General features: G+C 43.3%; 1 protein-coding gene across 6 annotated transcripts in view; it reads right to left on the bottom strand.

Annotated features, from left to right (window-relative positions):
- JMJD4 (jumonji domain containing 4) overlaps positions 1–27987 on the bottom strand; it is a 381468-nt gene that overhangs the window by 155664 nt on the left and 197817 nt on the right. For all 6 annotated transcript variants that reach the window (XM_044065866.1, XM_044065868.1, XM_044065864.1 and 3 more), the window contains one exon: positions 15458–15623. In XM_044065866.1, the coding sequence (XP_043921801.1) occupies positions 15458–15623 (166 nt within the window). The remainder of the gene's footprint in view (positions 1–15457; positions 15624–27987) is intronic.

Genomic DNA, 27987 nt, shown 5'->3' with positions numbered 1-27987 from the left:
GCAGTCATTACAGATGGGTAGAGTCCCAAAGCTACGCACAGGGTGGTAGGCACTAGGTGGAACTGGGAGGAGCCAGAATGCCCTGCAACACAGCAGTGGCAAAGCCTGCTCTAGTTTTGGAGTATAAAGGTAGGTGGTAGTGTTTAGTGAAGGTATGCACAGAACTCCAAGTGGCTGCCTCCAAAATATCTTTGGTAGGGACTCCTCTGAGGAAGGCTGCAGAGGTAGCTGTGGCCCTTGTGGAGTGGGATCTGATGCCTGCAGGTACAGATTTACCATGAAAGGAGTAACAAAACCGTATGCAGTGGCCTATCCATTTTGAAATTGTCTGTTTGGAAATTGGCTTCCTTGAGCTCCTACAGCATAGGACACAAAGAGTTGTTCTGATTTCCTGAAAGGCTTTGTTCTGTCCAAATAGTAACGCAGCTGTCTATGGATGTCTAAGGAATGTAGCAGCCTTTCCCCTTTGTTTTGAGGATTGGGGTAAAAGGTAGGTAAGTGTATGGCCTGATTTAAAGCTACCCTGGATACTACCTTAGGCATAAATGACGGGTTGGTTCGTAGGGAAACCCTGTCCTGATGGAAGATGAGAAAGGGCTGCACAGCCATGAGGGCTTGTAGTTCCAAGACCCTACGAGCTGAGGTAATAGCCAGAAGGAAAGCTGTTTTCCAGGACCAATATTGCAAATCTGTTGAGGCAGCTGGTTCAAAGGGAGGCAATGTTAATTTTTCTAGAATGTAATTAAGATCCCAGGCTGGTATTGGTTGTTTCCTTGGAGGTCTTATATTCTTAGCCCTTCTGAGGAACTGCCTTAAGAGAGGGTGAGAGAATAAGGGTGGATCAGTGTAGTATTCTGCAGAAATGGCTGAGGCATGGATTTTGATGGAGGAAAATGAAAGTCCACTGTTCAACAGCTCAGCTAGATACTGTAATATCTGAGGTAAATTCAGTTTTCTAGGATCCTGGCCCTTTTTCTCATTCCAAGCGCAAAACCGTTTCCATTTTGCGGAGTAAGCTTTTCTAGTAGATGGTCTTCTGGCCTCCAAAATGACATCCTGCACCTCCTTGGAGAGTAGGGTCTGTTGTGGTGTTAAGGAATTTTCCATGCAGCCAGATTGAGTGTTTTCAGCTGACTGTGAAGAGTTTTGTAGCTGTGCTGAGTCAGGAGAAGAGGCATTAGAGGTAGGGTCCAGGGAGGAGAATGTGTTAGACTTCTCAGGAGTGGGTACCAGTGTTGTCTTGGCCAGTCTGGAGCAATCAGTATCATCTTTGGTCTGTCTGCTCTTGCTTTCAAGAGCACCTTGGGCAGTAGAGGCAAAGGTGGGAAGGCGTAAACTGTCCGTGCTGCCTAACTGAAAGAAAGGGGGTCCACTCTCCAGGCCTTTGGATGAAATGTTCTTGAGCAGAATTTTGTCAATTGATGATTCTTGTGGGAGGCAAAGAGATCTATGTCCGGCCTTCCCCACGCTTGGATTATCTTTGTAAACACTTGAGGATGCAACTTCCATTCGTGCGGATCTGTCATATTTCTGCTTAGATTGTCTGCCAGCGTGTTTTCCAAACCTGGCAGGTACTGTGCTTGAAGCTCGATTTGCCATTCCAGAGCCATGCTCCAAAGTGACATGGCCAGCCTGCACAGAGGGTATGAATGTGTTCCTCCTTGTTTGTTTATGTACCACATTACTGTGGTGTTGTCTGTTCTTATCAATGATTGCCCTGGATGCAGGAGGCCCTTGAAGGCTGTAATGGCATTTATCACTGCTAGCATTTCCTTTTGATTGATGTGAAGGTGCTTTTCCTTTTGGGACCATTTGCCCTGAATGCACCTGTCTGTCATGTGTGCCCCCCAGGCATAGTCTGAGGCATCTGTTGTGATGACTTGATTTGCTTGAGGCTTGCAGAATGGTAGACCTGTGTTTGTTTGGCATGCTTGGGACCACCATAGAAATTCCTTTTGCAAACATGGAATTAGTGGTATTATTGTTTCCAAACTGTGGCTGTGTTGAGACCATAGGTTTTTTAGGTACCATTGAAGTTTCCTCATATGCAACTTTGCACATGGGATTAGAAGAATGCAAGATGCCATGAACCCCAGAGCCTGCAGGATTTTCCTTGCAGTTAGCCTGGTACAACTTGCTAGCATCTTGAAGTACTGAGTTAGTTGCCCCTGTTTTTCTGGCGTAAGATAGGCCATCTGGGTGTTTGTGTCCAAGTTGGCACCCAGGAAAATAATTTTCCGAGATGGTGTTAGCCTGGATTTCTCTTTGTTGACTGTGTATCCCAGAGAATTCAATAACCGTGTTACATAAGCCAGATGTTCCAGAAGTATGTCTTTGCTGTCCGCTTGGATCAGGCAATCGTCCAAATAAGGGTACATTTGTATCCCTTGAAGTCTGCAGTAGGCAATTACTGATGCCAGGCATTTCGTGAATACTCTGGGCGCAGTAGATAAGCCAAAGGGTAATGCAGAGAATTGATAGTGGATTGAACCTGCAAGAAATCTGAGGTATCTTCTGCAGCTTTGTCTGATTGGGACATGCAGGTATGCCTCCTTGAGGTCCAATGTTACCAGCCAAGACTCCTTGCCCAGCATGGGAAGAAGCTGCTGTAAGGTGAGCATCTTGAATTTTGGTACGAGTAAAAATGTGTTTAGGATGGATAAGTCCAAAATGGGTCTCCAATCGGTTCCCTTCCTTGGTACCAGGAATAGTCTGGAATAAAAACCTTGACCTTGTTCGTGAGTAGGTACCTCTTGAATAGCTTTCATGTCCACGAGCTTTGAAATTTGTATTTGAGCCTCTGCCCTTTGATTGTGTGGCAGGTTCGGCATGCCTCTCATTTTTGGAAGAGTGTGAAAATGAAATCTGTAGCCTCCGTTTATAATGTCCAGGATCCATTTGTCTTTTGTGACAATATGCCAATTTTTTGAAAATAATGCCAGCTTTCCTCCCAAGGGTGCTGCCACCTGAGCCTTGCTTGGCATGCAAAGGAGAAAGTCATTGGGTTTGTTTCCTGTATTGTTGTGCACTGTCTTCGCCACCTCTTGGTGCTGGAGATTGCCATTGTCTGCCTCTATATGATCCTTGAGATTGTCCTCTGCCCTTGTGTGCCTGTATCTACCTCTTTGGGGCTTGTCCGTGGCTGGAAAGGACCAGTTTTTGAAGGCCAATTTCTGCTAAAAGCGTGGTGGTTGTACCTGTAGAAAAGCTTTGACAGTTTGCATAGATTTAGCTTTTCTTCCATTTTCCGTAGTATCTCCTCAGCATTAGTACCAAATAATACATCCTTTTGTAAAGGAGCATCTAGTAGTTTAGCTTTAACATGATCAGGCAAGGTTTGTTCCCTAAGCCAGGCATGTCTACGAATGACTGATCCTGTAACAGCAGCTCTACTTGAGGCCTCTAGAGCATCATAGCCACATTGTAAGGTGTGTTTACCCACTTGTTCTGCACTATGCATCATATCCTGCAACTCCTTCAAATCTGGTTGTTCAGGTTGTGACATTTTATTCCTTAATTGTGATAACAGAAACTGCTGATATTTAAGCATATGGAACTGACAATTTAAGGCCCTCATGGCTAGGGTGGCCGAGGTATATACCTTTTTTCTCCACCTTTCTAAGGATCTAGACTCTCTCTCGGAAGGTAATGGAGTCTTAGCAGTAGAGGCCTTCATTCCCTTGGGGCCTTGAGAAATGGTTTCAAGGTCAGCATTATGGCTTTTGTAAAGAAATTGGTGTGAGTTAGGAACTCTGTAGTACCTATCAGGCTTGACTGGGGCAGGAGGCAGGGAATCCGGATTAAGGCAAGCCTCCGAGTAAACATCATCAAGTATGTCCAAGACAGGAGGTATCGCCAGAGGTCTGTGCTGAGGTAGCAAAAGAAATTCCCTAAGCCTTTTCTTGGAATCTGAAAAATCTTGGCCTTCCCAATGGAAGTGTTCCCTCAAGGTATGCAAGGTTTCCCCGAATGAAAAATCATCTGGGGGGGATACAGAAGGAATGGACTGCTCTGCATTAGAATCTTCAAAAGGGGAAAACGAATGTTCCTCTTCATCAGAATGTTCTGAAATAATGCAGCCCTAGTCAGAAGAGAGAGAATCTTCCTCCACTCTGGGTCTCTTGTCCGGAGGGGGTTGGGAACCCCTGATAAGAGTAATTAAATCCTCAGCCATTTTGAGCATCTGCTTTTTAGGCATGGGGCCTGGAGATGGGCCCTGTGCAACAGGCCTCTTGGAATTCATGGCTGATTTAGACTTAGTAAAGGCCTTTATGGAAAAGGAAGAAGAAGGTCTGAAGACACCATGGGTGGAAGTGGACCTGTCCACATTAAGAGGCTCAACACTCACAGTGGCTTCGGTAGCTGTAGTCACGGTATGGGCCGAGGAACCTGCGGTCTCGGTTACAGAAGACACCGCCAGAGAAGTGTCGTCGGTAGTCAGGGGCTGCGTAGGCGCCTCGCTGAGAACCGGACCACGTGTAGCAGGTTTTGGCGTGGTGTCGGTGGAGACCGTGGACCTCGCGTGTCGGTCTTTGTCCTTGCGTTTTTTGGACAAAACAGTAGTCGGAGTCTCCGACGACATTTTATAATTAAAAGCTTTACCAAAAAAGTGCTGGGCGAACTCTGCCCGACGCTTAATAGTGCGTTTATTGAAAGTAGCACAAAAGCGACAGCCCGAGACGTTGTGGTCTGGGCCTAAACAAGGTATACAGAGGGAATGGAAATCCTTATGCGGTATTTGCTTCCCACAAGAAATACAATTGTTAACTTTGTCTGACATCGGTCTGAGGCAAGAAAAGTTTCCCCAACGGGGTACTTAGCTTTAAAGAAGACTTCGGTTTCCAAATTTTCGTAATTTCAGGAGCTGGCCGACCGGCACTTGCGAACTGCTTCTGCTTCGGGCACCGCGCAGCAAAAAAGACTGAAGAAAATGGTGTTGGCTGTGTCTTATATACCCCTGTCGCACTGACGTCAGGAAAGAAAGCGACAACAACCGACGCCGGACCTAGACTTTGGAATTCGGCCGACCGAGGACCCGCCTGACGGCAGGAGAACCCATCTGTAATGACTGCAGCTGTATGCACGATGAACATCTTCACTCCCGTAGATGTTACAAAATTACTAATAACTGCAAAACAGCTATTTGCTAACTCTGGTCCAGAGTGTATGCACAGAAACAATAATAAAATTAACCATTTTTATTTTTGTTTTTTTAGAGATGAAGTTAGCCTTTAAGGTGAGCTGGTCCACTCCTGCTTTTATGCCCTTGAACCAACCATCATGTTGACTGCAAAGACAGGCTCATAGCAACAGGATAAGTATTTTTCTATATTTTGAGTGCGTTTCTACTGATTTAAACACAGTTTTGTGCTTTGATAACCTTTCAGCCAAAAGTGAAGAAGCTATTTTTATTCTGGTAAGAGGAGAGTAAACTGCCTTAGTTCTGAGAGCTTGACTGCCTAAGGTCACTTAGCAGAGCTTGTTTTGTTTGGCTTTTCTCTGTTTGCTGAAGCTAGGCATCCCTGGGTTAGGACATCTAGGGGCCCATTAGTTTTACCCAGGAAGGTCCATCTACCAATCCATTATGCCAGCAGTAAGAGTTGGTGACAGAGGGCAGGTCAGTTTGCTAGCCACTTACAGCAGCCTATCTACAAGCTGCCTGCTAACTCACCATATATGTCGGGTGAAGGAGGAGGCTTGAGTGCTCCCTAAAACACCTTCTATTCCATGGCACAGTAGGAAAACCCCTGCTGATGCAGCAAGGCACAATATGGATACCATGTTTGGGTAATATACCCAGCCACTAATAGCGGTTACCGATTCAGCAGGTCTAGCAGCCCCCCCCCAGACAACTGATGAATGAGCTGGCATTGACCGTTCAAGCGAGTCCTCACCCCAACTTTGTCCCTCAGACAGTTGAGCCACTAATTAAACAAGTGTTATCTGGATTATTTGCTGTATTAATTTATTTATTTGTTTTGCTGTTAAAGTTGTTTTAACCTCATTCATTTTTGTTTAATTTGAATATTACTAACTTATTTTTGCTTAATCTGTATTTCTTATTTCTGGTTATTCCACTTTTCCATTAAAGCCTGTTTTAAATGCTGAATCAGGCCTTGGAAATTGCTTGTTTACATCATATGTATGGCAGCCATTAAGCATGAAAAGGACTGCCTATTTGCTCTCTAGCTTTCTCTACCCTACAGAATTCCCTCCGGTTTTTTTAAAATTTGCAGGAAGTCAAGCCTGGCTCCATGCAGCACAGAGATGGAGTCCTCACTGCGACACACATGACTGGGGTTGGACTAGTGGTTACAGCACTGCAGGAGCCAAGCGGTGAGGGAGAAGAGTATAGGGGCAAGTTCCACTCACCTTTTATGGGGGAAGGAGAAGGTTATGGGTGTTTGTGGGAGATTCTCTGGTGGAGTCCAGGAAAACTACACCCCATCTTTGAATGGAAGGAACAGGGCTGATAGCTGGCAACATCTCTTGCAGAAGTGAGGGATGTGCAGCGTGATCAAGCCCATTGTATGCCCCCACTCCCCACTCTGTAAGCTGAACATCTGTGGGGAAAAAGCACAAATGTAAAAAATCCTTAAACAAACCCTGATGGCTGTCTGAATGATGGCTCTGCCAGTCAATTTTCACCATGGGGAATAATTAGGCCTACTGGTTGGGAAGAGGCTGCTTACTGACATACACTGGGGATAGAGTGTCAAAAAAACTCTCTGAAGAAAGTTTGGAATCCTGAGAAGGCACAGTGTAGGGAAGTATTTTAGACCTTTATTGTTTTCCTGTGGCACAGCATCTTCGTAACTTCATACCATCATGGGATTATATCTTAGAGGGATAAGGTCCAACAACATTTATTCTCATAAGATACCCAGGGCAGCTACCATGTTTCACTGACCAAAAGTTGTGATAAATTCACTGATAATCCTATATAGGGCAGTTTACATGAACGCAAGGCCTATGTTCAGTAACCAAGGTATTAATGCTGACCTGTCCCTTTTTAATTTTTCCAAATCTTTTGGGTTTCTAATACCATGACAGGAATGGACCCCATTCCTAAGTCAAAGTATGATTAAAGTTCATGAAATTAGTATTGTTTCAGTCTTTCATGTCAGCCAAAAGTGCTCTTTGCAGCACCTGCAATGTGCCCAGTAATGACTCCTCCTGTAATTCGTACGGAGTTACGTGTAATTGGTAGCATATCTAAATATGATGGTAGACTCTTTTTTATAAGACTCATTGTTTCTACTACTACTGGAACTATTTGTGTATCCTTCTTCCACACTGGTCTTGTTTCTGCTTGCAGATCCTGATATTTTATAACCTTGTGTCTCTCTGTACGCAGGACAATGTAGTCACTGGGTGTGGCAATTTCAATGATCAATGCTGCTTTTGTCTTCTTTTCTTGGACTACTATATCTGGTTTTCTTGCATTTATCTTTTGAATTGTTGGTAATGGATGATCCCATGTGATACAGACCATCATTTTCTATGATGCTTTGTGGCTCATGTTTCCAGTGCTTTTCAGCCACTTTGAAACCATAATATTTGCACAATCCCCAGTGCAAAGTCTCGCCACATTATTGTGCCTTTCAGTATACAGTCCTTCTGCCATTAGTATGTCACAACCAGCAATGAGGTGCGCAACTGTTTCCAGTTCGGTTTTACAAAACCTACATTTGTCTGTTTCTCCCACATGTTCAATGGACTTTGTAAACCACCGTGTACGTAGACCACTATCTTGAGCCTCCAATATTAACCTTCCATCTCTTGGTTTGAATTCACCTCTCCTTAACCATTCCTGCATTCATTCCTGATCAACATGAGGTTCTTCCAGAAGTTTTCTATACTTACTTGCAACTATATTTATGCGTTTTCCACATTTCTTGCCTTTTTATCTGATCTGGTCCTTCACCTTACAGTCTTTCGTTTGTTTTTTGACACATTCAGTTGTTGTCTGATTTTTACCTACTTCTGGTTTGATTTCCATTCCTGCTTGACAACGATATGCTTCTGTTAGGTTAAGCAGAGAATTATTCTCATGTTTCAAAACTTTCACTATGTTTGGGTCCTGTGACGTCAGCAGATATGTGTGAAGTCCCACAATTGCAGATTTGTACATGAAATCAATTTCAAGGAGGCCCATCCCTCCTTCGGAACAGGGAATATATAATCTTGGTATGCACTGATTTTTATAGATCATTTGGTGAGCATTAAGCATCCTTCTTGTTTCTGATTTTGGCTAAGTTCATAAAGGAGACCAGGCTGTATGAAAATTTGCTGCAAATCTAGCACCTGCAGTGCTCCCCCATGCTTCTGTTATTCATTAGCATAGATACGACAAGATGAGGGAGTTACAGCTGGTTTTAAGACAGCACTGACAGTGAAGCAGGATTCAGGCTGTGGTACCAGTACTACTGAGTATGTAATGGGGGCAGGAACAAATGAAAAGTTCCTTCTCACTTACTCTTCCCCCAGAAATGCCTAGAAATTTCTACAAAGAGTCAAAAACTTCCCTATCAGATCAATGATGACTCTCTCTAACTGGAAGATTTTAACAAATAGTTCAATGATAAGCTCACAGCTCTTTCTATAGAATTCCTGTTTATAATGCAGAAGTTCAGGCTAGTTCAGGGACTTCACACATATCATGTCTAGCTTACAATAAAGGCAAATTTCAGACTTGATTTTACAATGTGATGTGGCTACCTCTAATGTGGTGAAGGAAACAGTCTCATGGTATGACCACAACCTGTCCACTTGACCTGTGTTCCCCTCACAGCAAGGGATGAACAGTACTATTCTATCCTCTTCTTCTTTAATCTTCCTGATGCACAAGATACAGTTGATGATTGTGACACAATGTACCTTTCAGATTCACTGTAGACTTTTGCCCATTGTTCTTGAATGGTTTGTCTCCTACCTCCTGAAGCACGCTTAAGACAGTTACTTCTGACATAAAGTCACCTTGGCATACAGTTTACACTGATTCTGTTCCACAATACCCAATTTTGAGACAGTGCTGTTCACTGTATGCATATGTTAAACGGGACAGATCACTGGCATAACAGTCACATTGTAAGGGCCTACTTCGGATGATGCTCAACATTGTGTAGAACAACCTGATTCCATCCATGTTTAACTGAAGAATTATCACCATAAGCTTAACCCTACGCTGTAAACGGGCTCATACCCAGTCGGACTTTCCCGGTAAACAAACAACAAATGTCAAATAAATAAATAAATAAATTCTGTGAAGACTGACTAAGTGACCACTGAAACTACACTTCAGTCCTCTAATGGTCCTCACATTACTCCCCTAATAATTTATGAGGGAAACACACTGAAGTTTGTCAAAAGTACAGAATCTCAATGTGTGGTCAACGGATAAGCTGGCACTCAGGAATAAAGCATCAGCAGTAGTCACAGCCTTTTAATATCACTGGAGGAATATCTTACACATTAAACAGCTACTGCTACCTAAGGATTTTCCTTCAGTAGGGCATGCTGGAATACCTTAGGGGCTGGATTACTACAAAACTCTAACCTTGAAATTTTTTCCACTGAACATGACCGTTTGCTTTTAGTGCATAACTGTGCAGCATGTTTTCTGAGAGGAAATTCCCATCACTACTACACACCAGTTTTGTGCTGTATGCATGTCTTCTTATAAAATTAAGAAACATATTCTAGGTGTTGGTGATGGTCTACTTAATTCTACACACCTTGGATCCCTCCTTCCTGAAAGAGTGTCAGCTCTCCACTGGCCTTCTTTATATGTACCACTTGGTTGCCTAATGGCTGCTAGAGGTTTACTTTCTTTGTGTTTTCTGCCCCTGTGCCACTCAACTATCAAATTTCTCCCTAATAATTTATGTCAATTTGCCCCCCTACCCAGAAACCTCACCTGGGACTTGAGTAGGAGCTGTCTGGAGGGAAGCATCATCTAAGGACGGCTTATCTACACTTCAATGCTAGATTTTCTGACAATGATCTTTAGTGAGATAATTTAATAACTGCAATGTGTTGCATAGTGGAAACTGGTGGTGTGCTTTTCAAGGTTTTTGCCTTTTTCTGTGATGCAACCATGGAGCTGATATATGTAATTTAGGGGGTACATCATATGGGGACATGCAGGGGGCTTGCCCCACTGCAAAAAAGTGTGTGCTTTTACAGTGTTTTCGATTCATAGTTTTTGGAATTTACCTTTCAGAAAACTAACAGGCAAAATACTGCACTTTAACAGATCATAGATAAACTATCCAGGCAGCCATTAAGGTAATTATTTCTCCTCTACCTGATCTCCCACATCCACTAACAATGTTGTAGGGGGCAGTTCCTCTCACCATGACTAGACAATCTGTCTCACTCCCCTCAGACTGAAGCCTGTAAGGGTCCTTATCAACCTCAGACAGACATGATCAAGGGCACATGCATCCCATCTACTGGGTGACTCTAACTTATTCCACAGACTGGGACATGACTGCATCTTTGTCTAGTCCCAGCTGGCACATACTTCCACCGGTCAGTGGCCTGCATTACTGAGGAAGAGTATGCAAGCATCTTTCCGTGCCCTAACCACATCACTGATTGTGATGCAGTGCCAGCATCACCACAGGGATTTCAAAGATCTCTCCCAGATGTGTGCCTCCTAAGGGCTAACATCATTGGTTTAGGATTTCAAGCCTAACTCTCCCAGTCAACTGTTTCCATCCAAGCCTGCACTCACACTTGAGCACTGCCAGACCAGGAACCCCCTCTCCCTCCCTCCAAAATGGGGAAGGTGATCCCGATGCTCATTCCCATCCTCGTTTTTCCAGAGACTTGAGCTGACTCATTCAGGTTGTCTGAGCTGTGTGTGGCTATTGGTGTCTGAGATGTGGCTTGTAAAATCCGTTATTCAATGTTTTTCTTATCAGGGCCACATCTATAACATTGGCATTAGAACACAGTTTGCATAATTGCTTTGCCTTACAGACACAACGTATAGAGCTTGATCCTGACCTCTGGTCACTGTCTGTGTACAGCTTGCATGTTCTTCCCATTTCTGTGTGATGTCCCCCCCCATCTTTTAAAAACATGCTGGGTATTTCCATCTCAATGATGGAAGGCACTGGATTCACAGTTCAATCCCAATCTTCCCAATAACTTGAGAAATATACCAACACAGTGCACCCAAAACTAAATGGAGTTGTGTGCAGCATCACAGACTCTGCATGATGTCTGCTGGAGGACAAGTTGTGTAGACCAACCATTTCATCCATCAACTGTGGTGCACAGTATCCTCTAGACAGGATAACATGGATCACAGACTGTATCCCATGTTAGGATTAGTTACTCAGCAGTATACAAATTGTCTCTCAGTGATTTAGTCATGCTGACCAAGGTCACACAAAATGGGATTGTTTATTTGCTAGTGTTAAGTGAACTGAGGACCCAACTTACTATGACATAAGTCAGTGACTGATGCAAATGCTGGGAGGGGGTTTATGCACCTGTACTCCTAGTATGTACCTGTCATAAGGCCCAGTAGACCTAGGTCAATAAGTTACTGGCCAGCCAGTGTCCAGCTGCCCAGACGTACCCGAAGCTCTGTTGAGTGAAAGCTGGATGTAAAATCAATTGATCTGCCAAAAACAAATTAAGGATTGCTACAGTGAATTTAGGTTCACTGACAGGATGCATCTTGGGAGTGGGAGGACATTGGACATCCTGTGCATCCATGGGAAAAGACGGAAAGACAGAGCAGCAAAGTCACTTGCTATGGAATCCACAGTCTACTACTCAAGGGGAAGATAGACTACGAAGGGTATAGGAACTATGATGAAAGAAAATCTGCCAAAGACAGTGATGGATATAACCAGAATTAATGACAGATTCATAGCAATTAGACCGTAGTGTAAAGACAAGGCCCTATACAAAAGCTCAGCCTATGCCCCATAGCAGGGTTGTGATCGTGAGGAAAAGAGTGCAGGACCTGCTAAATAAAGCAGTACAAAATAAGTTTGGGCTCACAGTGGGGGACCTGAATGTATATATCAGGACAGACAAAAGAGGATACAAGGACTGCCTGGGTTAACAGGAATCAGGGCAAGACCATTCTGGGCTTCTGTCCAGCATATCGCTTGATAGTGGCCAGCCAACATAAGGTTCAACAAGAGAGAACATCTCATACATAAAAGTCAACATGCAACTCAGGTATACTTTCTCTTGGTAAGGAAAGGGCATTGTGTAGTATAAGAGATGACAAAATCACCCCTGGTGAAACTGTCAGCTCCCAGCATAAACTACTGGTGGCAACAATCAACTGCAAGCAGTAGTCAGAGAAAGTTCTAAGGTCAATGAAGACTAGGCAGAAGACCTGGAAGTTGAGTAGAGTGAAAGTACAGGGGTTCACCTCAGAAAGAAGAAATAAGTGGAGTCAAAGAATTAATGTCTCAAAACAGCAAGTGTGAAGACCACAGATTACAGAACAAGTATGTGGCTAAGCCAGAAAAGCTGGTGGTGGAATGCAGAATTCCAAGAAGTTATCAAAAGAAATAAGTAGTGCAGGAAGAAGTAAGATAGAAAGGATGGACCAGGCTAAGAAGGGATGCTGGCTGACTAACAAAGAGGCCAAGAAACTAATCACATTAGCGAAGAATAAGGCATCAGAGAAACTCTACCAGCTTTGGGAAAGTGACTAAGCAGATGGAATAAAGAAAATCAAGTTTCAAGACAAAAACAGAAAGATAAGACAGTCAGACATCTTTCATAAAGGACGACTGCAACAATCTGCTCACCAGTCCACAGGACATCAGAGGCAGATGGAAGGAGTACTTCCAGCAGATTCTGAATGAAGAAAACCCCACATAAGCTTTACTGCCACCATGGCAGCTTATAAAAAAAGAAGGCAAACCCACCCTAGAAGAACAGGACTAAGAAAAATGAAGTATAGGAAAACAGCAGGTTTAGATGAAGTCGCAGCAGATATATGTCTGAGTTGTTGGGTGAGTTGGGAAGAAATATCTCTTCAGGGTACTCACTGCAATATGGGGAGATAGTCATATCTCAGATGAGTGCAGAACAGGTATTCTAGTGCCAAAAAACAAAAGGGACATTCACAATTCAGAGCAGTACAGAGGTAACCTCCTTTCACACTGAATGAAAGTGAGAGGGTGACTGATAAATGAATACTCACAGTGTAGAAAGTAAGATGGGAGAACAGTTTGGATTGAGATAAGGCTGCAGTACAACTGACCTGATGTTTGTAGTGAGACAGACAGTGGAGAATAAGTGGAGATAAGGAAAGAATCCAATTGGGCACTCCTGGAGAAAGCATATGACAAGGTCTGAAAAAGGTTTTTGGGCAGTCCTACGATGCTCTGCAGTACCAGAAACAATTATAGAATTAGTGCAGGCAAGTATGAACAGTGTTTGGAATCACAGAAGGTTCCCACTAGGAGAGGACATACACCAGGGCTTTGCTCTGAGCCCTCTGCTGTTCATACAAGTGATGGATTACATTAGGAAACAGGTCAGAGGAGACAGATCAACAAACTCTGCTGTATGTAGACAATGTGGCATTACAGGCAGACACTGAGCAAAAACTGCAGCAAAGGATAGGGGAATGCAATGCAAAACTGGAAGCATATGGCATGAAACTGGGTACAGATAACACAGTCATTCTGCCAGCAAATGGAAGGAAAATCAAATGAAGCTTAAATCTGAGACTGGAGGGAAAATACTGGAACGGGTTAACAGCTTCAAATATCCGGAAGGGGTAGCTGAGGAGAAGTCTTAATGAGGAGGTAAAAGCTACATAGAATCAGAGATGCTGCAACCACCTCACACAGTGTTGCATGTACTGTGTGACAGAAGAATGCCAAAGAAGCTAAAAGGTAAGATGTACACAACAGTAGTGCAACTAGTGATTCTGTATGGTACAGAAACCTGGGCAAATGAGGAAGCTTAAGGTGACTGGGGTGAAGTGCATGAAATGGGTGGTAGGATGCACACTATGGGATTATCAAAGAAATCTGTACAACAGGGCAGAAGCTCAAGAGCCCCAGTTGCAGGGAAGGTCAAGGAGAGCAGATTATGGGAGTTTGGACTTGTGTGAAGGAAAGCAAAACACAATTTTGTGAGGAAGATTTGGGACAGTCAGGAAGAAAGCCATAGGAAACAAGGATGTCCAGCCATGAAATGGATGGATGGATTGCATGACAGATCTGCAGAAGTTAGGCATGACTGGCAAGGTAGGAAAGTGACACTGAATTGAGAGGTGGCAACAGGTGAAAAGACACACCAACCCCATGTAGAAAAATGGGAAAAGGGAGGCTGATGATGATGACCTGTGGCATTGGCAATTTATGGCACACTCCAGAGAGAAATAACATTTTTACAGGTCCTACAGACTCATCTGTTTGACAAAGCATTTTTTTCTAAAATGATGAATTTAGGAAGTGTATATATTCCGTTTAATGTGCCCTACCAGAACAATTGCTTCATGTTTTATATTCCGATATTGTTCATCTTCTAGGCTAGGTACCAAAATACATTTCTGACTGACTGACTGACTTGACTAGTCAGCCTGCTGTTCCATGCAACAAAGGGGATGGTGTCAGAAGACAGGGGAGAAAATAGCAGAAATGGGGAACGTGAGAATAAGGCCTGGAAAAGTGAGCCTTTGTCTTAAAGTAAAATCTTCCCAATGGTTGATGGTTCCAGTAAAAGTTTCAACTTGACCACTGAGATAAGTAATCAAGGAAATCTAGCTTCCAATGCATATTATGTAACACTACTACTATAGACTATATACAGTACTACACCAGTGATATGTTTTGGTTCCAGAAAGCAAATCAACCTTAGAAGAAAAACAAAATGCGAAGGAAGACAGGAATAAGACCTTCTGCAGTAATATACTGATAACACACATTAAACTCAAAAGCAAGTTATTTCACATTTCTCAAAAAAATCAGAAAGAAATGGAATAAAGACTAAGTTACTACAGACTGTTGCATGGGCAGAACACCTTACCACAGTATGTGCATTCCAACAGCCTTATGGGCAGAGCACCTTACCACAGTGTGTGCATTCCAACAGCCTTATGGGCACAGCATCTTACCACAGTGTGTGCATTCCAACAGCCTTATGGGTAGAGCACCTTACCACAGTGTGTGCATTCCAATAGCCTTGAACGATTAATTGGTCGGTGTATATCTACTGTTTAGCTTGGACTGATGCTTTAATATCACTGTGTCTGCTTAAACTGATGGTTTAGCATTACTGATGACAACATGCAATGGATCACTGTTTTCATTACTAACATGTCTGGCATTCCCTCTAAACAAGAAAGAGTATGAAACATACATCTAAACCAACTGTGTCTGTGTGTGTGTGCAAAATCAGAATATGTGGAAACATACAATCAAATCATGAAATAAATTCAAAAAGAAGCTCTAACCTGTGCATATGCCAGTCTTTGAGGTAAAGACAGTCCCTAGGAGAAGTGCATTCACTCTGAGAGTAATCTTTCCAGTAGCTTATGTACTTTTTTAAAGGAATGTGTTCTTTGGGATTGGCATTGTATTGTTTTATGTCACAGTTTGCTACAGGAACTATGGCTTCCCCTGAAGAACACACAGACATAAAAAGTAAAAAAAAAAATAGAACATTTTAAATAACTGCTAAACAAAATAACTCATTTATTTGTTAAAAAAGGTTAAATGCAATAATGATCAGTTTTTATCTTAGTCTAAATTGTTATGAATTCCTGGTTTGACATGTACGAGTCTGAAAACAAACATGTACATTATTTTCTGCAACAAATTAGCAAATTCTGCTGTAGGTCCACGACAGTAGCAATACTAGAAACCCCAGTACCAGACTACACAATGTAATCACAACACTTCCAGGTTTTCACCTCCTATAAATGCTTCCTTCTGTGGTAATACCAGATACCCAATTCCCAGACTACACAATAGCAATCATCATCATATTTGCTTTCTTTCTTTGTGGCACTGAGTTTTATTAAAGGGAAAGACTCCATGCTAAGAGTCTAAATGAAAAACTCCACTCCCTAGAAGCTCTCTTCAGCCTAGAGAATGCTGATGTCTGTGTAGTCAGTGAGACATGGTTTATAGCCGTGGAGAGCAATCCAACAACGTAAGGTTATGATGCCTTCCACACATTTAGACCAGCTACTTCACAGGCAAGGACAAAAGGTGGAGGGGTATCTATTTACATCAAAAATAAATATACTTCAAGGCTGGTCAAACTGGACAGTGCACTTGAGCTGCTCAATAGGTTGGTACTAGGCTATCAGCCCTAGGGCCTATACAAGCCTAGCCATAATAATTCCCTGGCTATTTTATCCCACATTTACTTTGCTGGACCCCTGTCTAGCAGGGCGACTGACTTGATCCATGGGGTGAATTTTCTATCTCCTATCCAATCGTCAAGGTTCCTTTTGAAGAGGGCTAAAGAGGCGCTCTGCTTGACATGTATGGGCAGTCTACTCCAGAGTCTGGGGAGTCTCTGGGTCAGGAACCTATACCTCCAGCATGTTTTGTTGATTGTGATGACAAGGTTTAGATCCCTGGAGTGTGTGGCTCTGAGGGATTGGGATTTCTTTAAGTGTAGCATGTTCAACAGCTCTGGGTTTGACATGGCCTTGTATGTTAAGCAGAGATCGCCTCTGAGTAGGCAATATGCCACAGAGTATAGCTGGAGTTTTTTTAGACAGTCAGAATAGGGTATCTGCTTTAGGCCTGTGATTCTTTTAGTGAGGTATTTCTGTGGCCTTTCCAGTTGTTGCAGATGTCTTGAGATACATACCAAACGGGGCGTTGTATTCTATAATGGGTCTAATAAGGGATGAGTACAGTGGGACAATAACCTCCTTTTTTCTGGATGAAAAGCCCTTAGTGATGAGGTGTGCCACATAGAAGGATTTCCTGACTGCTGTGGCGATGTGGTTATCGAAGGTAAAACCACTGTCCACGTGTCCCAAAAGTCTCTTACCACACTTTCGGTGTTTAGTGCATTGCCACCTATGTGGTAATTCACAGGTACATTTTTTCCAAAGGGGATAACTATACATTTCTTGGCATTGAGCTTGAGCCCATGGCTCCAGGTACCAAGCATCTGTTTTTGTAAGGCCCTTTTATAGAATATCCACATCATTTAGGGATTCAATAATGGCTCCCAGTTTGCAGTCATCTGCAAACTTTGTTAGCCAGAGTCCGTTATTGTTGGCCTGTACTTCAGAGAAGTAGATGCCAAACAAGAGCAGTCCCAGGACTGAACCCTGAGGTACTCCACTTGTCACTTGTCTGGAGCTGGATTTGTAGTCGGATACTTTTACAGTGTGGGTTCTGTCAGTAAGCCAGTTTGCAATCCATCGAGTGACACAGGGATTAATGCCCAGCTTAGTAAGTTTATCTATGATTCCAGAGTGGGGGATGGTGTTGAAGGCCTTGGCGAGGTCCAGATAGGCTGTGTGGACCATCTTACCCTCTTACACACCTCTGGAGACTGATTCAAAGAAGTCAATCAGGTTGAGGAGACAAGATCGGCCCTTCACAAACCCAAACTGGGTGGGGTCCAGTGTTTGAAGGTTGCCAATGTCTTTGTTTATAAGTTCCATGACAATATGTTCCATGGCCTTGCAGATCAGGCTCTTCAGACTGATGGGGCGGTAGTTCCCAGGATCCAAGGTGGATCCCCCCCCCTTGTAGAGTGGGATAACTGTAGCTGTGCGCCACTCAGTGGGCACAAAGCCTAAGATGAGGCTATGATTACACATGACACTTAGATGAGGTGCCAGTTCATTTTGTAGTTCATGTAGTACACAGCCCGGGATGTCAACTGGTCCCATGGATGCTGTATTATTAGCCATGGAGAGTGCGTTTTTTACCTGTCTGGCCGTTATTACTGGAATTTGGCAATCTTTCGGTATTGTGATAGGCCCTTTAGGGGGTAAGAGGTGGGGTGAAGTTGGCACTGAATCGATCTGCCAGGATATAGGCAATATCCTTGGGATCAGTATATTTAATGCCATTCTGTCGTAGCTCACAGCAGATCTGAGCATTGCCATTTAGATTATTGACATAGCTATAGAATGCCTTGCGGTTGTCTTTGGAATCTTTGGCAATTTTATTTTCATAACTAGCTTTGGAGGATTTTATGAGGGATCTCAGCTTGTTCAAATCACCATAGGCAAATTCCAATACCACTTCCTTGCAGGCTATATGTCCCCTTCTATGACCCAGGAAACCCAGACCATGTATTTAAAACTTATTAGAAACACTAACCATCCAACCCAATACCATATTCACAGGTGACTTTAGTTACCCCACAACTGACTGGGATTCCTACATGACACCAAAAGTACAGGCACAGAGATTCCTGGAATTTGTTAACACAAACTCTCTGGACAAGATAGTCAATACACCAACCAGGGGTACAACCATACTGGATCTGGTCCTCACTAGTATGGGACAGTGCTGCACATGCCCTACTGTAAGGTCACACCACAAAATGGTCACCTTTGAAGTAAAAATAAAACATGGACCCCCACCTAAACCTGGAATATTCAAAAGCTACTCTAAAGCTATTAAGTGATAACTTGGCAACATTTCAAGCCCCCATAAACCCTGAGACACTGCTACTTATGTAGAAATGTTCAGAGAAATCATGCACAAGTGTGTTAATAGCTGCATAGAGACAGCTGTACCCATCAGGAAGAAGAACAAGCCACCTTGGTGGAAAAGTAAACTCAATAGGCTGTATAACAGAAGGAAGAAAATCATGGCAAAAATGAGGAGGTGCAGCACCCAGCAGGATAAAAGCACTCTCATCAAACTAAACACACAACTCAGAGGACAAATAAAGTCTACCAAAGCCAAATTTGAAGTAGGTTTGGGCTCCCAGGCCAAGGACAACCACAAAGCATTATTTAGCTATGCTCACAACCTCAAAGGCAACACACAACTGCACTGTAAATGAAGCCACCTATACTGAGCCAGAAGATGTAGCAAACCACCTGCGTGATAAATTTACTTCCAACTTTACCCCTCTCTCCCCCTCAACCTTCCCTCAGGAAATACCATCAAATATAACTACCCCTACTATCACTAGGAAACAGGTCCTTACTGCTCTCTCTCTAAGACCAAGATCACTGCATCAATGGGCCCAGACAATAACCCAGGATGCCTTCTAAATAGTATGAAACATGACATATCAGGGCCTCTGGAATTACTATTTAACTGTAGCCTCCAAACAGGCTTTGTGCATCATGAATGGAGAACAGCAACAGTCATCCCTCTGCACAAAGGTAGGCCATCTACAGACCCTGGAAACTACAGACCCATAAGTCTCACTAGTCTTATATGTAAAGCCATGGAAAGAATTATCATGGAAATGATCAACACGATAAAGTAAACCTCCAGACACTGGGCACAACCCAGTCTGGTTTCATCAAGGGCAGATCACATCTCCTCAACCTGGTGAACTTCTCGGAGAAGGTAATGGAATAGGGAAAAATGGCTCACACTGCTTACCATGACCTGGCCAAAGCATCTGACACAATACCCCACTCAGGCATTGTTTACAAACTCAACAGATTAGGTGCAAACTCGTATGTTACCTGGTGGATAGCCAACTGGCTCACAGACAGGACCCAGAAAGTTAGAAATGGGGAGTCCACCTGTACAAAGAGGCCAGTCACAAGTGGAGTCCCTCAGAGATCAGTCCTTGGATCGGTCCTTTTTGGCATTTTCTTCTCTGAAGTCAAGGCCAATAACAGTGGTCTCTGGCTAACTAAACTTGCAGAGGACTGCAAATTAGGAGCTTGTCACTGAACTCCACACTGACATAAATGTTCTCCAGGAGGGGCTGACACAGACAAACAGCTGATGTCAGAGCCATGAACTCAAACTAAATGCCAAGAAATGCATAATAGTATCCTTTGGGAAGTCATCCACCTGTGCTATCATACTGACAACACACCCTTTAGAGTTGACCCAGTAGTCAGGGACACACACATAGTAATCGAGCTTTTGACCATCACGTGTCTACAGTAGTCAGGAAATCATTCTATGTTGTGCAACGTATAAACAAATGTATGGCATCTAAATCCAAGGAAGTCACTGTTCCACTGTATTTGGCATTCATCGGACACATCATTGAATACAAAGCCTCCTTTGGTATGTACCTAACCAGGCATATCCAACAATTGGAACGTTCCTCACTAAAAGAATACAGGGCATAAGTAAAATGTCCTGTGCAGACTGCCTCAAGGCCCTATCCATGTATTCTGCTTCCTACAAGCTTTTGAGTGGAGATCTATGCCTGACATACAGGGCACTGTCAGACCCCACTCTGATGGACCTCCTGCACACCCACAAAAAAAAAAAAAACAGCACCAGAATTACCCGTTCTAAAGACTTAAACCTTGCCTGAGATATAAATAGGACCTGCTGGAGAGACAGGTATGTATCCCAGAGACTACCTCGTCTATGGGACAAGCTCCCCATCCATGTGAAGCAGAGTTTCTCCCCAACCCAATTCAAGTGCAACTTGGACAACTGGATGGGGAAAGTACAGTTTTGTACCTACCATAAATGTAGATGTTCGAGTGTCACCCTGCTGCAATCATCACACTTGGGTTATCCTGTCGTCAGGCAGTCCCGCAGTCGGCCGGAATTCCAAAGTCTTGGTCCGGCGTCAGTTCCTGTCGCTTCTTCCCTGACATCAGTGCGCCAGGGGTATATATAATGCATCAAATGCCATTTTCTTAAGTTTTTCTTGCCCCAGATGTCAGGTGCCCCCAAAAAGGTGGTCAGTAATTAGTACCAAATTAAGTAATTTTTGCACAAACACAAAATCCCTCCAGCTATAAGCAAATACATCAGGAAGGTATTGTAAAGATTTAGCCAGTTAGGTCAGAGGGAATGGAGGGTGGGTAACCTGGACTGCAGCAGGGTGTACACTCGAACATCTACATTTATGGTAGGTACAAAACTGTAGTATGTTCATCGTGTTACCCTGCTGCAGTCATCACACTTGGGTAGAATCCCAAAGCTAAGGCTGGGTGGAGGAGTTATAGAGGGTGAGAGGAGGCTAGAAGGCCCTGCAGAACTGCAGTGGCGAAGCCAGCTCTAGTCTTAGAGTAAAGTGGTAAGTGATAGTGTTTGGTAAAGGTGTGTACTGAACTCCAAGTTGCAGCTTCCAAAATCTCCTTGGTTGGAACCCCCCTGAGGAAGGCTGTAGATGTAGCTGTTGCCCTGGTAGAGTGGAGCCTAATGGTAGCAGGAACTGGTTTTCCATGATGGGTATAGCAAAAACGAATGCAATGTCCTATCCATTTGGAAATGGTTTGTTTTGATATAGCCTTCCCTTGTGAAGCTGTAGCAGAGGATACAAAGAGCTGGTCAGATTTTCTGAAAGCCTTAGTTTTATCCAAGTAGTAACGAAGTTGCCTGTGAATGCCCAAGGAATGCAGGAGCCTTTCTCCTTTGTTCTGTGGATTTGGGAAGAAGGTGGATAAGTGGATGGTTTGATTTAAAGCCACACTGGAAACCACCTTAGGCATGAAGGAAGGATTAGTTCATAGTGAAACTCTGTCTTGATGGAAAATGAGGAAAGATTCCACTGCCATTAGTGCCTGCAGCTCTGAGACTCTTCTAGCTGAAGTTATTGCTAGCAGCAGGGCAGTCTTCCATGATAGAAACTGTAGATCTGCAGAGAAAGCTGGTTCAAAGGGAGGTAGCATAAGTTTTTCCAGAACAAAATTGAGGTCCCATGTTGGTGCAGGTGCTCTCCTGGGGGGCCTAATGTTTTTTGCCCCTCTGAGGAACTGCCTTAGAAGTGGATGTGAAAATAAGGGTAGATCCGTGTTGTAGTGGGCTGAAATAGCTGATGCATGGATTTTAATGGAAGAAAAAGAAAGACCTTTGTGCAACATTTCAGTTAAATACTGTAGAATCTGAGGCATGTGAGGCTGAAGTGTGTTTTGGCCTTTAGCTTGGTTCCAGGCACAAAACCTTTTCCATTTGTCGAATAGGCCTTCCTGGTGCTGGGCCTCCTAGCTTCCAGAATAACATCCATAACTGCTTGGGAAAGAGGAGCTGGCTGGATGCTTAGGTGATTTGCCATGCAGCCAGATTTAAGGTTTTGAGCTGGCTGTGAAGAATCTGATTGTTTTGCTGTGTGAGCAAATGGGCAATTTGTGGTAAAATCCAAGGTGGGCCCTGGGCCATATTCCTCAATAGTGGGTAGCAGTGCTGGCATAGCCAGTCTGGGGCTATGAGTATCAGTCGTGGTCTCTCCTTTCTGAATTTCAGAAGCACCTTTGTGAGGAGAGGCAATGGAGGGAAGGCATACACTGTCAAGTTTTTCCAACTGAATGAGAGTGTGTCCACTTTCCAAGCTTGATGGTGAAGTGTCCTTGTACAAAATTTTGTTAGTGGATAGTTTTGAGGACTGGCAAACAGGTCTATGTCTGGAAGGCCCCATTTTTGAGTTATCATTGCAAATACTTGTGGATACAGTTTCCACTCGTGGGGATCCATGATGTTTCTGCTGAGGTTGTCTGCCAATGTGTTCTTTTTTCCTGGCAGGAATTGAGCTTGTAACTGAACTTGGTAAGCCAGAGCTGTGTTCCACAAGGTCATTGCTTGCCTGCATAGAGGGTAGGAGTGTGTACCCCCTTGTTTGTTTATGTACCACATTACTGTGGTGTTGTCCGTCCTTATTGTAAGTTGTCCTGGATGTAATAGATTCTTGAAGGCTGTCAGAGCATTCTGTACAGCTAGCATCTCTTTTTGATTGATGTGTAGATTCCTTTGATCTGCAGTCCATACGCCTTGAATGCACTGTCCTGCCATGTGTGCCCCTCAGGCGTAGTCCGATGCATCTGTTGTCATAGTTTGCCTGGCTGGGGGCAAGGTGAAAGGCTGACGCTTTTTGAGGTGACATGCCTGTGACCACCATAGAAACTCCTGTTGTAGGCAGGGAATGAGAGATATCATTGTGTCCAAGCTGTGGCTGTGTTGAGACCATATGCTTTTTAGGTACCGCTGTAATTTCCTCATATGCAGCTTTGCAAATGGTATTAGTAGTATGCAAGATGCCATGAAGCCCAAGGCCTGCAGAATTTTTCTTGCAGGTAGTTGGGTCTTTGTTGCCATTGTTTTGAAATATTGAGTCAGTTGTAGTTGTTTGTCTGGCGTCAGATAAGCCTTCTGGGCCGTTGTATTCAAGCTGGCACCCGGGAATGTCATATTTTGTGAGGGTACTAGTTTTGATTTCTTTTCGTTTACAGTGTACCCCAGGCAACTTAGAAGATGTTTTACAAAAGTCAGATGTTGTAAGAGGATGTCCTTGCTTTCTGCTTGGATGAGGCAGTCGTCCAGGTATGGGTATATTTGAATTCCTCTTTGTCTGCAGTATGCAATTACTGGTGCCAGGCATTTTGTGAAGACCCTGGGTGCAGTAGATAAGCCAAAGGGCAGTGCAGAGAATTGGTAATGGGTTGAACCTGCAATGAAACGGAGGTATCTTCTGCAACTTTGTCTGATAGGGACATGCAGGTATGCCTCCTTGAGGTCCAATGTTACTAGCCATGCTTTCTTGCCCAACATGGGAAGAAGCTGCTGCAGTGTTAGCATCTTGAATTTGGGTACTTGTAAGAAGGTGTTTAGAATTGAAAGGTCCAGAATTGGTCTTCAGGCATTGTCCTTTCTGGGAACTAGAAAGAGTCTTGAGTAAAATCCTTGGCCTTGCTCTCATGTCCATAAGAGCTGTAATTTGTTTTTGTGCCACTGCCCATTGATTTTGTGGCAGGTTTGGTATTACACTTTTCATTGCAAGTTGTGAAAATGGAATCTGTATCCTCGTGAAATTATGTCTAGGACCCATTTGTCCTTTGTGACAATGTGCCAGTTGTCTGAAAAAAGTGTGAGTTTTCCTCCCAAGGGGGCTGCCAAGAGTGTGCTGCTTGGCCAGATGAGGTGTAAGTCACTGAGTTTGCCTTCTGGTAGTTTGGGTCCTGTCTTCTCCTCCCTTCTGTGTTGCAGTGCCCCATTGGCGAGGTTTGTACTGGGCTTGTGGTTGTCCTCTGCCTCTTGGATGTCTGTATTTACCCCTCTGTGGTCTGTCAGTAGCTGGAAAGGACCAATTCTTTGCTGGTCAATTTCTGCTGAAGGGAGGGGGCTGTACCTGTAGGAAATATTTGACTGTCTGCATAGATTTTGCCTTATCCTCCATTTTCTTTAAGACGACTTCTGCTTTAACTCCAAAAAGAGCTTCCTGCTGTAAGGGAGCATCTAGAAGCTTTGCTTTAACATGATCAGGCAGAGTTTGTTCCTTTAACCAAGCATGCCTACGTATAACAGACTGAGTGACAGCTGCTCTGCAGGAAGCCTCCAAAGAATCAAACCCACATTGTAAAGTATGTTTGCCCACCTGTTCAGTTGCATGCAACAGATGCTGCATTTCTTTCAATTCAGACTGTTGAGGGAGTGTGCTCATTTTTTGTTTTAACTGAGACATTAGAAATTGCTGATATTCTAGCATGTGAAATTGGCAATATAGTGCCCTCATAGCTAGAGTGGCTGAGGTGTAAACCTTTTTCCCCCACCTGTCTAGTGCTCTGGAGTCCCTTTCAGAGGGTACAGGATTTTTTACCATAGAAGCCTTTGCCCCTTTAGGACCCTGGGAGATAGTCTCTGGATCAGCAACAGGGCTTTTATAAAGAAATTTGTGGGAATCAGGCACTCTATAGTATCTGTCAGGTTTGGCTGGAGCAGGAGGCAGAGAATCTGGGTTCAAACTGGATTCTAAGTAAACATCATCCACGGTGTCTAAAACTGGGGGGATGGCAAGTGGTCTGTGCTGGGGGAGTAAAAGAAACTCTCTGAGCCTTTTCTTTGAGGCAGAGTAATCCTGACCTTCCCAGTGAAAATGTTCCCTCATAGTGTGTAAAGTTTCCCCAAAGGAGTAGTCTTCAGGAGGAGAAGCTGAGGGGAATAGAATAGTCAGCATCAGCATCTTCATAAGGGGAGAAGGAGTAATCTTGGTCCTCAGAGGAGCCTGAGGAAATAGACACTTGTTCAGAGGAGGCATAATCTTCCTCTTGTCAAGGCCTTTTGTCGGGTGGGGGTTGGGAACCCCTGATTAAAGAGATCAAATCTTCAGCCATTTTGAGCATCTGTTTCTTAGGCATGGGGCCTTGAACTGGAGACTGAAGTGCAGTCTTTTTAGGTTTAATAGGAGTCTTAGTCTTAGGATACGTTTTTATGGTGAGCGTCGTCGGTCTGAAGATGCCTTCAGAAACCGAAGGTGTTTCTGCAGCACCGACATCTTTTTCAGCAGTGTCGTCAGTAGGGGCTAAACAAAATGGCTGCGTCGGCCTAGTACTCTCCGCCAAAAGCTCCGAAGCGGTCTCTGGTTCCAGATCTGCGGTAGTCAGGGGCTGCGTCGGAGCCTCACCGGTGAACCGGAGACCGGACAAGCCGAGGCCTCGGAGTCTGGCTTGGGTCTAGGCTGCCTGCCCTTATCCTTGCATTTTTTGTGCACGCTGGTAGTCGGTTGCTCCGACTGCATAGTGTAGTTAAATTTTCTACCGAAGTAGTGTCGTGCGAAATCAAAATGTCTTTTTATAGTACGCTTATTAAACCTAGCACAAAAACGACAACCAGTGACGTCGTGGTCTGGGTCTAGGCAAGGTATGCAGTAAGAGTGAAAATCCTTATAAGGTATTTGCTTCCCACAAGAAATACAATTGTTAACTTTTTCTGAGGCAAGAAAAGTTTCCCCAACGGGGTACTTAGCTTTATTGAAGACTTTGGATCTGAAATTCGACTTCAAAAATCTCAGCAGTCGGCCGACCGGCACTTGCGAACTGCTTCTGCTTCGGGCACCGCGCGGCAAGAAAGACTGAAGAAAATGGCGTCGGATGCGTTATATATACCCCTGGCACACTGACGTCAGGGTTGCGACAGCAACCGACGCCGGACCAAGACTTTGGAATTCCGGCCGACTGCGGGACTGCCTGACGACAGGATAACCTAAGTGTGATGACTGTAGCAGGGTAACACGATGAACATCAGGAAATTCATTCCTGGTTAGGCACCTATGTCTCTAATGGACACAGGCAACCTGTAAATGGTTAATCTCCCAGGTCCCTGCTTGTAAATGTTTCTCCTCCCAAACTCCTGTTTACACTTATAAAGGATATCAGAACTTGTCAGAGATTTGGGATGCATGTCCAGCCTTAAAAAGGCCCTTGTGGTCGTTAACCTAGTAAACACCTATGAACGTATTTGCATCTGAAAACTAAGCTTGAAAGGCCTGCCTTTGTTCAGACTGTAGGTTACACTATTTATCTGAGGTATGATGCTGGCAATCTGTAACTGATAAGGCATATTTAAATGTAATTGTTTTCTTAATGGCTCTGTTGTTGGGATAAGTGACCTAACTTAATTACTGTGCCATGCTTAGTAGCTGTTGTGATGTGACAGATGCAGGAAAGAAAGGCAAACATAATTATTAAAATGTTTTTTTTTCTGTAAAAAGCAACACAAACCAACTGCAAACTATGAAAAAACAACAAAATGGGCAAAATGACATGACCACACTCCAATTTATTGTTAGCGCTTTCGTATAGCAAGTGCTTATACTTCTTCAGACATATTTTTTACCCACATTTCCCTGTTTAAAAAGTATCACAAATTCTTCAATCAGCCCATTAAGGATTCATTATTCAATTAAAACAAATTCACTACTGAGTAACTTGTTAATATTTAAAGGTACTCCTGGAAAATAAAACCATGTGTCCTACTAAACGTAAAGTACACTGTTCAACAAAAAAAGGATTGTGCATATATCATTTACACAATAATTACCATCTCCACAATAAAAAGAACACTTAAAACATGAAATTTTAAAAATTCACAAAAAATTATTAGAATTACATTTGTAGCACTTCTTGATATTAGAAATTAAAACTCAAAAAAACACACCTTATGTATTCTGACTTATGAAGCTCTTACCTGGCTAATGACTTTAGTTTTAATAAACATTTAATTGAACATTTTTTTCATTTAGACCAGGATACATGTGTGCATCAGTCTGCAGTTGTCAAATAAGTTCCCGCTCTTTTAATTTAAGATTCCAAACTTCATGTTTCAAGTGTTCTTGTTATTGTGAACTTTTACAGACATCAGAAAGGAGCAAGAAAAAGTTTCCCCAATTGGGGGGGGGGGGGGGGGGTACTTAGCTTTAAGTTGAAGACTTCAGTTCTGAAACTTGAAAATGAAAATTTCAGGAGTCGGCCGACCGGCACTTGCAAACTGCTTCGGCTTCGGGCATCGCACGGCAAGAAAGACTGATGTAATGGCATCGGCTGCATGTTTTATACCCCTGACGACCTGACATCATGGAAGTAGGGACAGCAACCAACACAGGACCCAAGACTTTGTTAATCAGGCCGACTGAGGGCAACCTGCAAGAAGATTACCCAAATGTACTGACTGCAACAGTGAAACACGAAGAACATCTTGATATTTGGATGGAGTGCTCTTTTAATCATAGCTATTGCCCACCCTTAAAGGCAATACTTTTCAACTGACAGCAAGGATATGCTCTCAGAAGCATAGAACAATTACATCTGCTATGACCCACTTTCAGATCAGTAATCAATGAAAAAGCCTTTACAAAGATAGCTCCTGCCTACTGAAATAAACCAAGAGGCATAATAAAAACATCAATGACCTCAAAACATTAAAAATTAGGTTTAGGTCACACCCTGATGAACTAAACAACATTATGGTTTACTATCTTACCTAGTTGACTGCATTTCATTGTTTTCTCTTTTTTTCATACACATAAATGATCAGTACATCTGAATATATGTAAATAAGTGATAGTTCCATAATTTTGTATATTTCCTACAATGTAAATACATTTCTGCTTGTAATCTTGTTTTAT

The sequence above is a fragment of the Protopterus annectens genome, chromosome 3.part0, assembly GCF_019279795.1.
Source record: "Protopterus annectens isolate FY-2018-M chromosome 3.part0, PAN1.0, whole genome shotgun sequence".
NCBI classification, from domain to species: Eukaryota; Metazoa; Chordata; order Ceratodontiformes; family Protopteridae; genus Protopterus; species Protopterus annectens.
The sequence above is the reverse complement of the archived record's forward strand: the minus strand, read 5'-3'. Positions and strand labels throughout refer to the sequence as shown.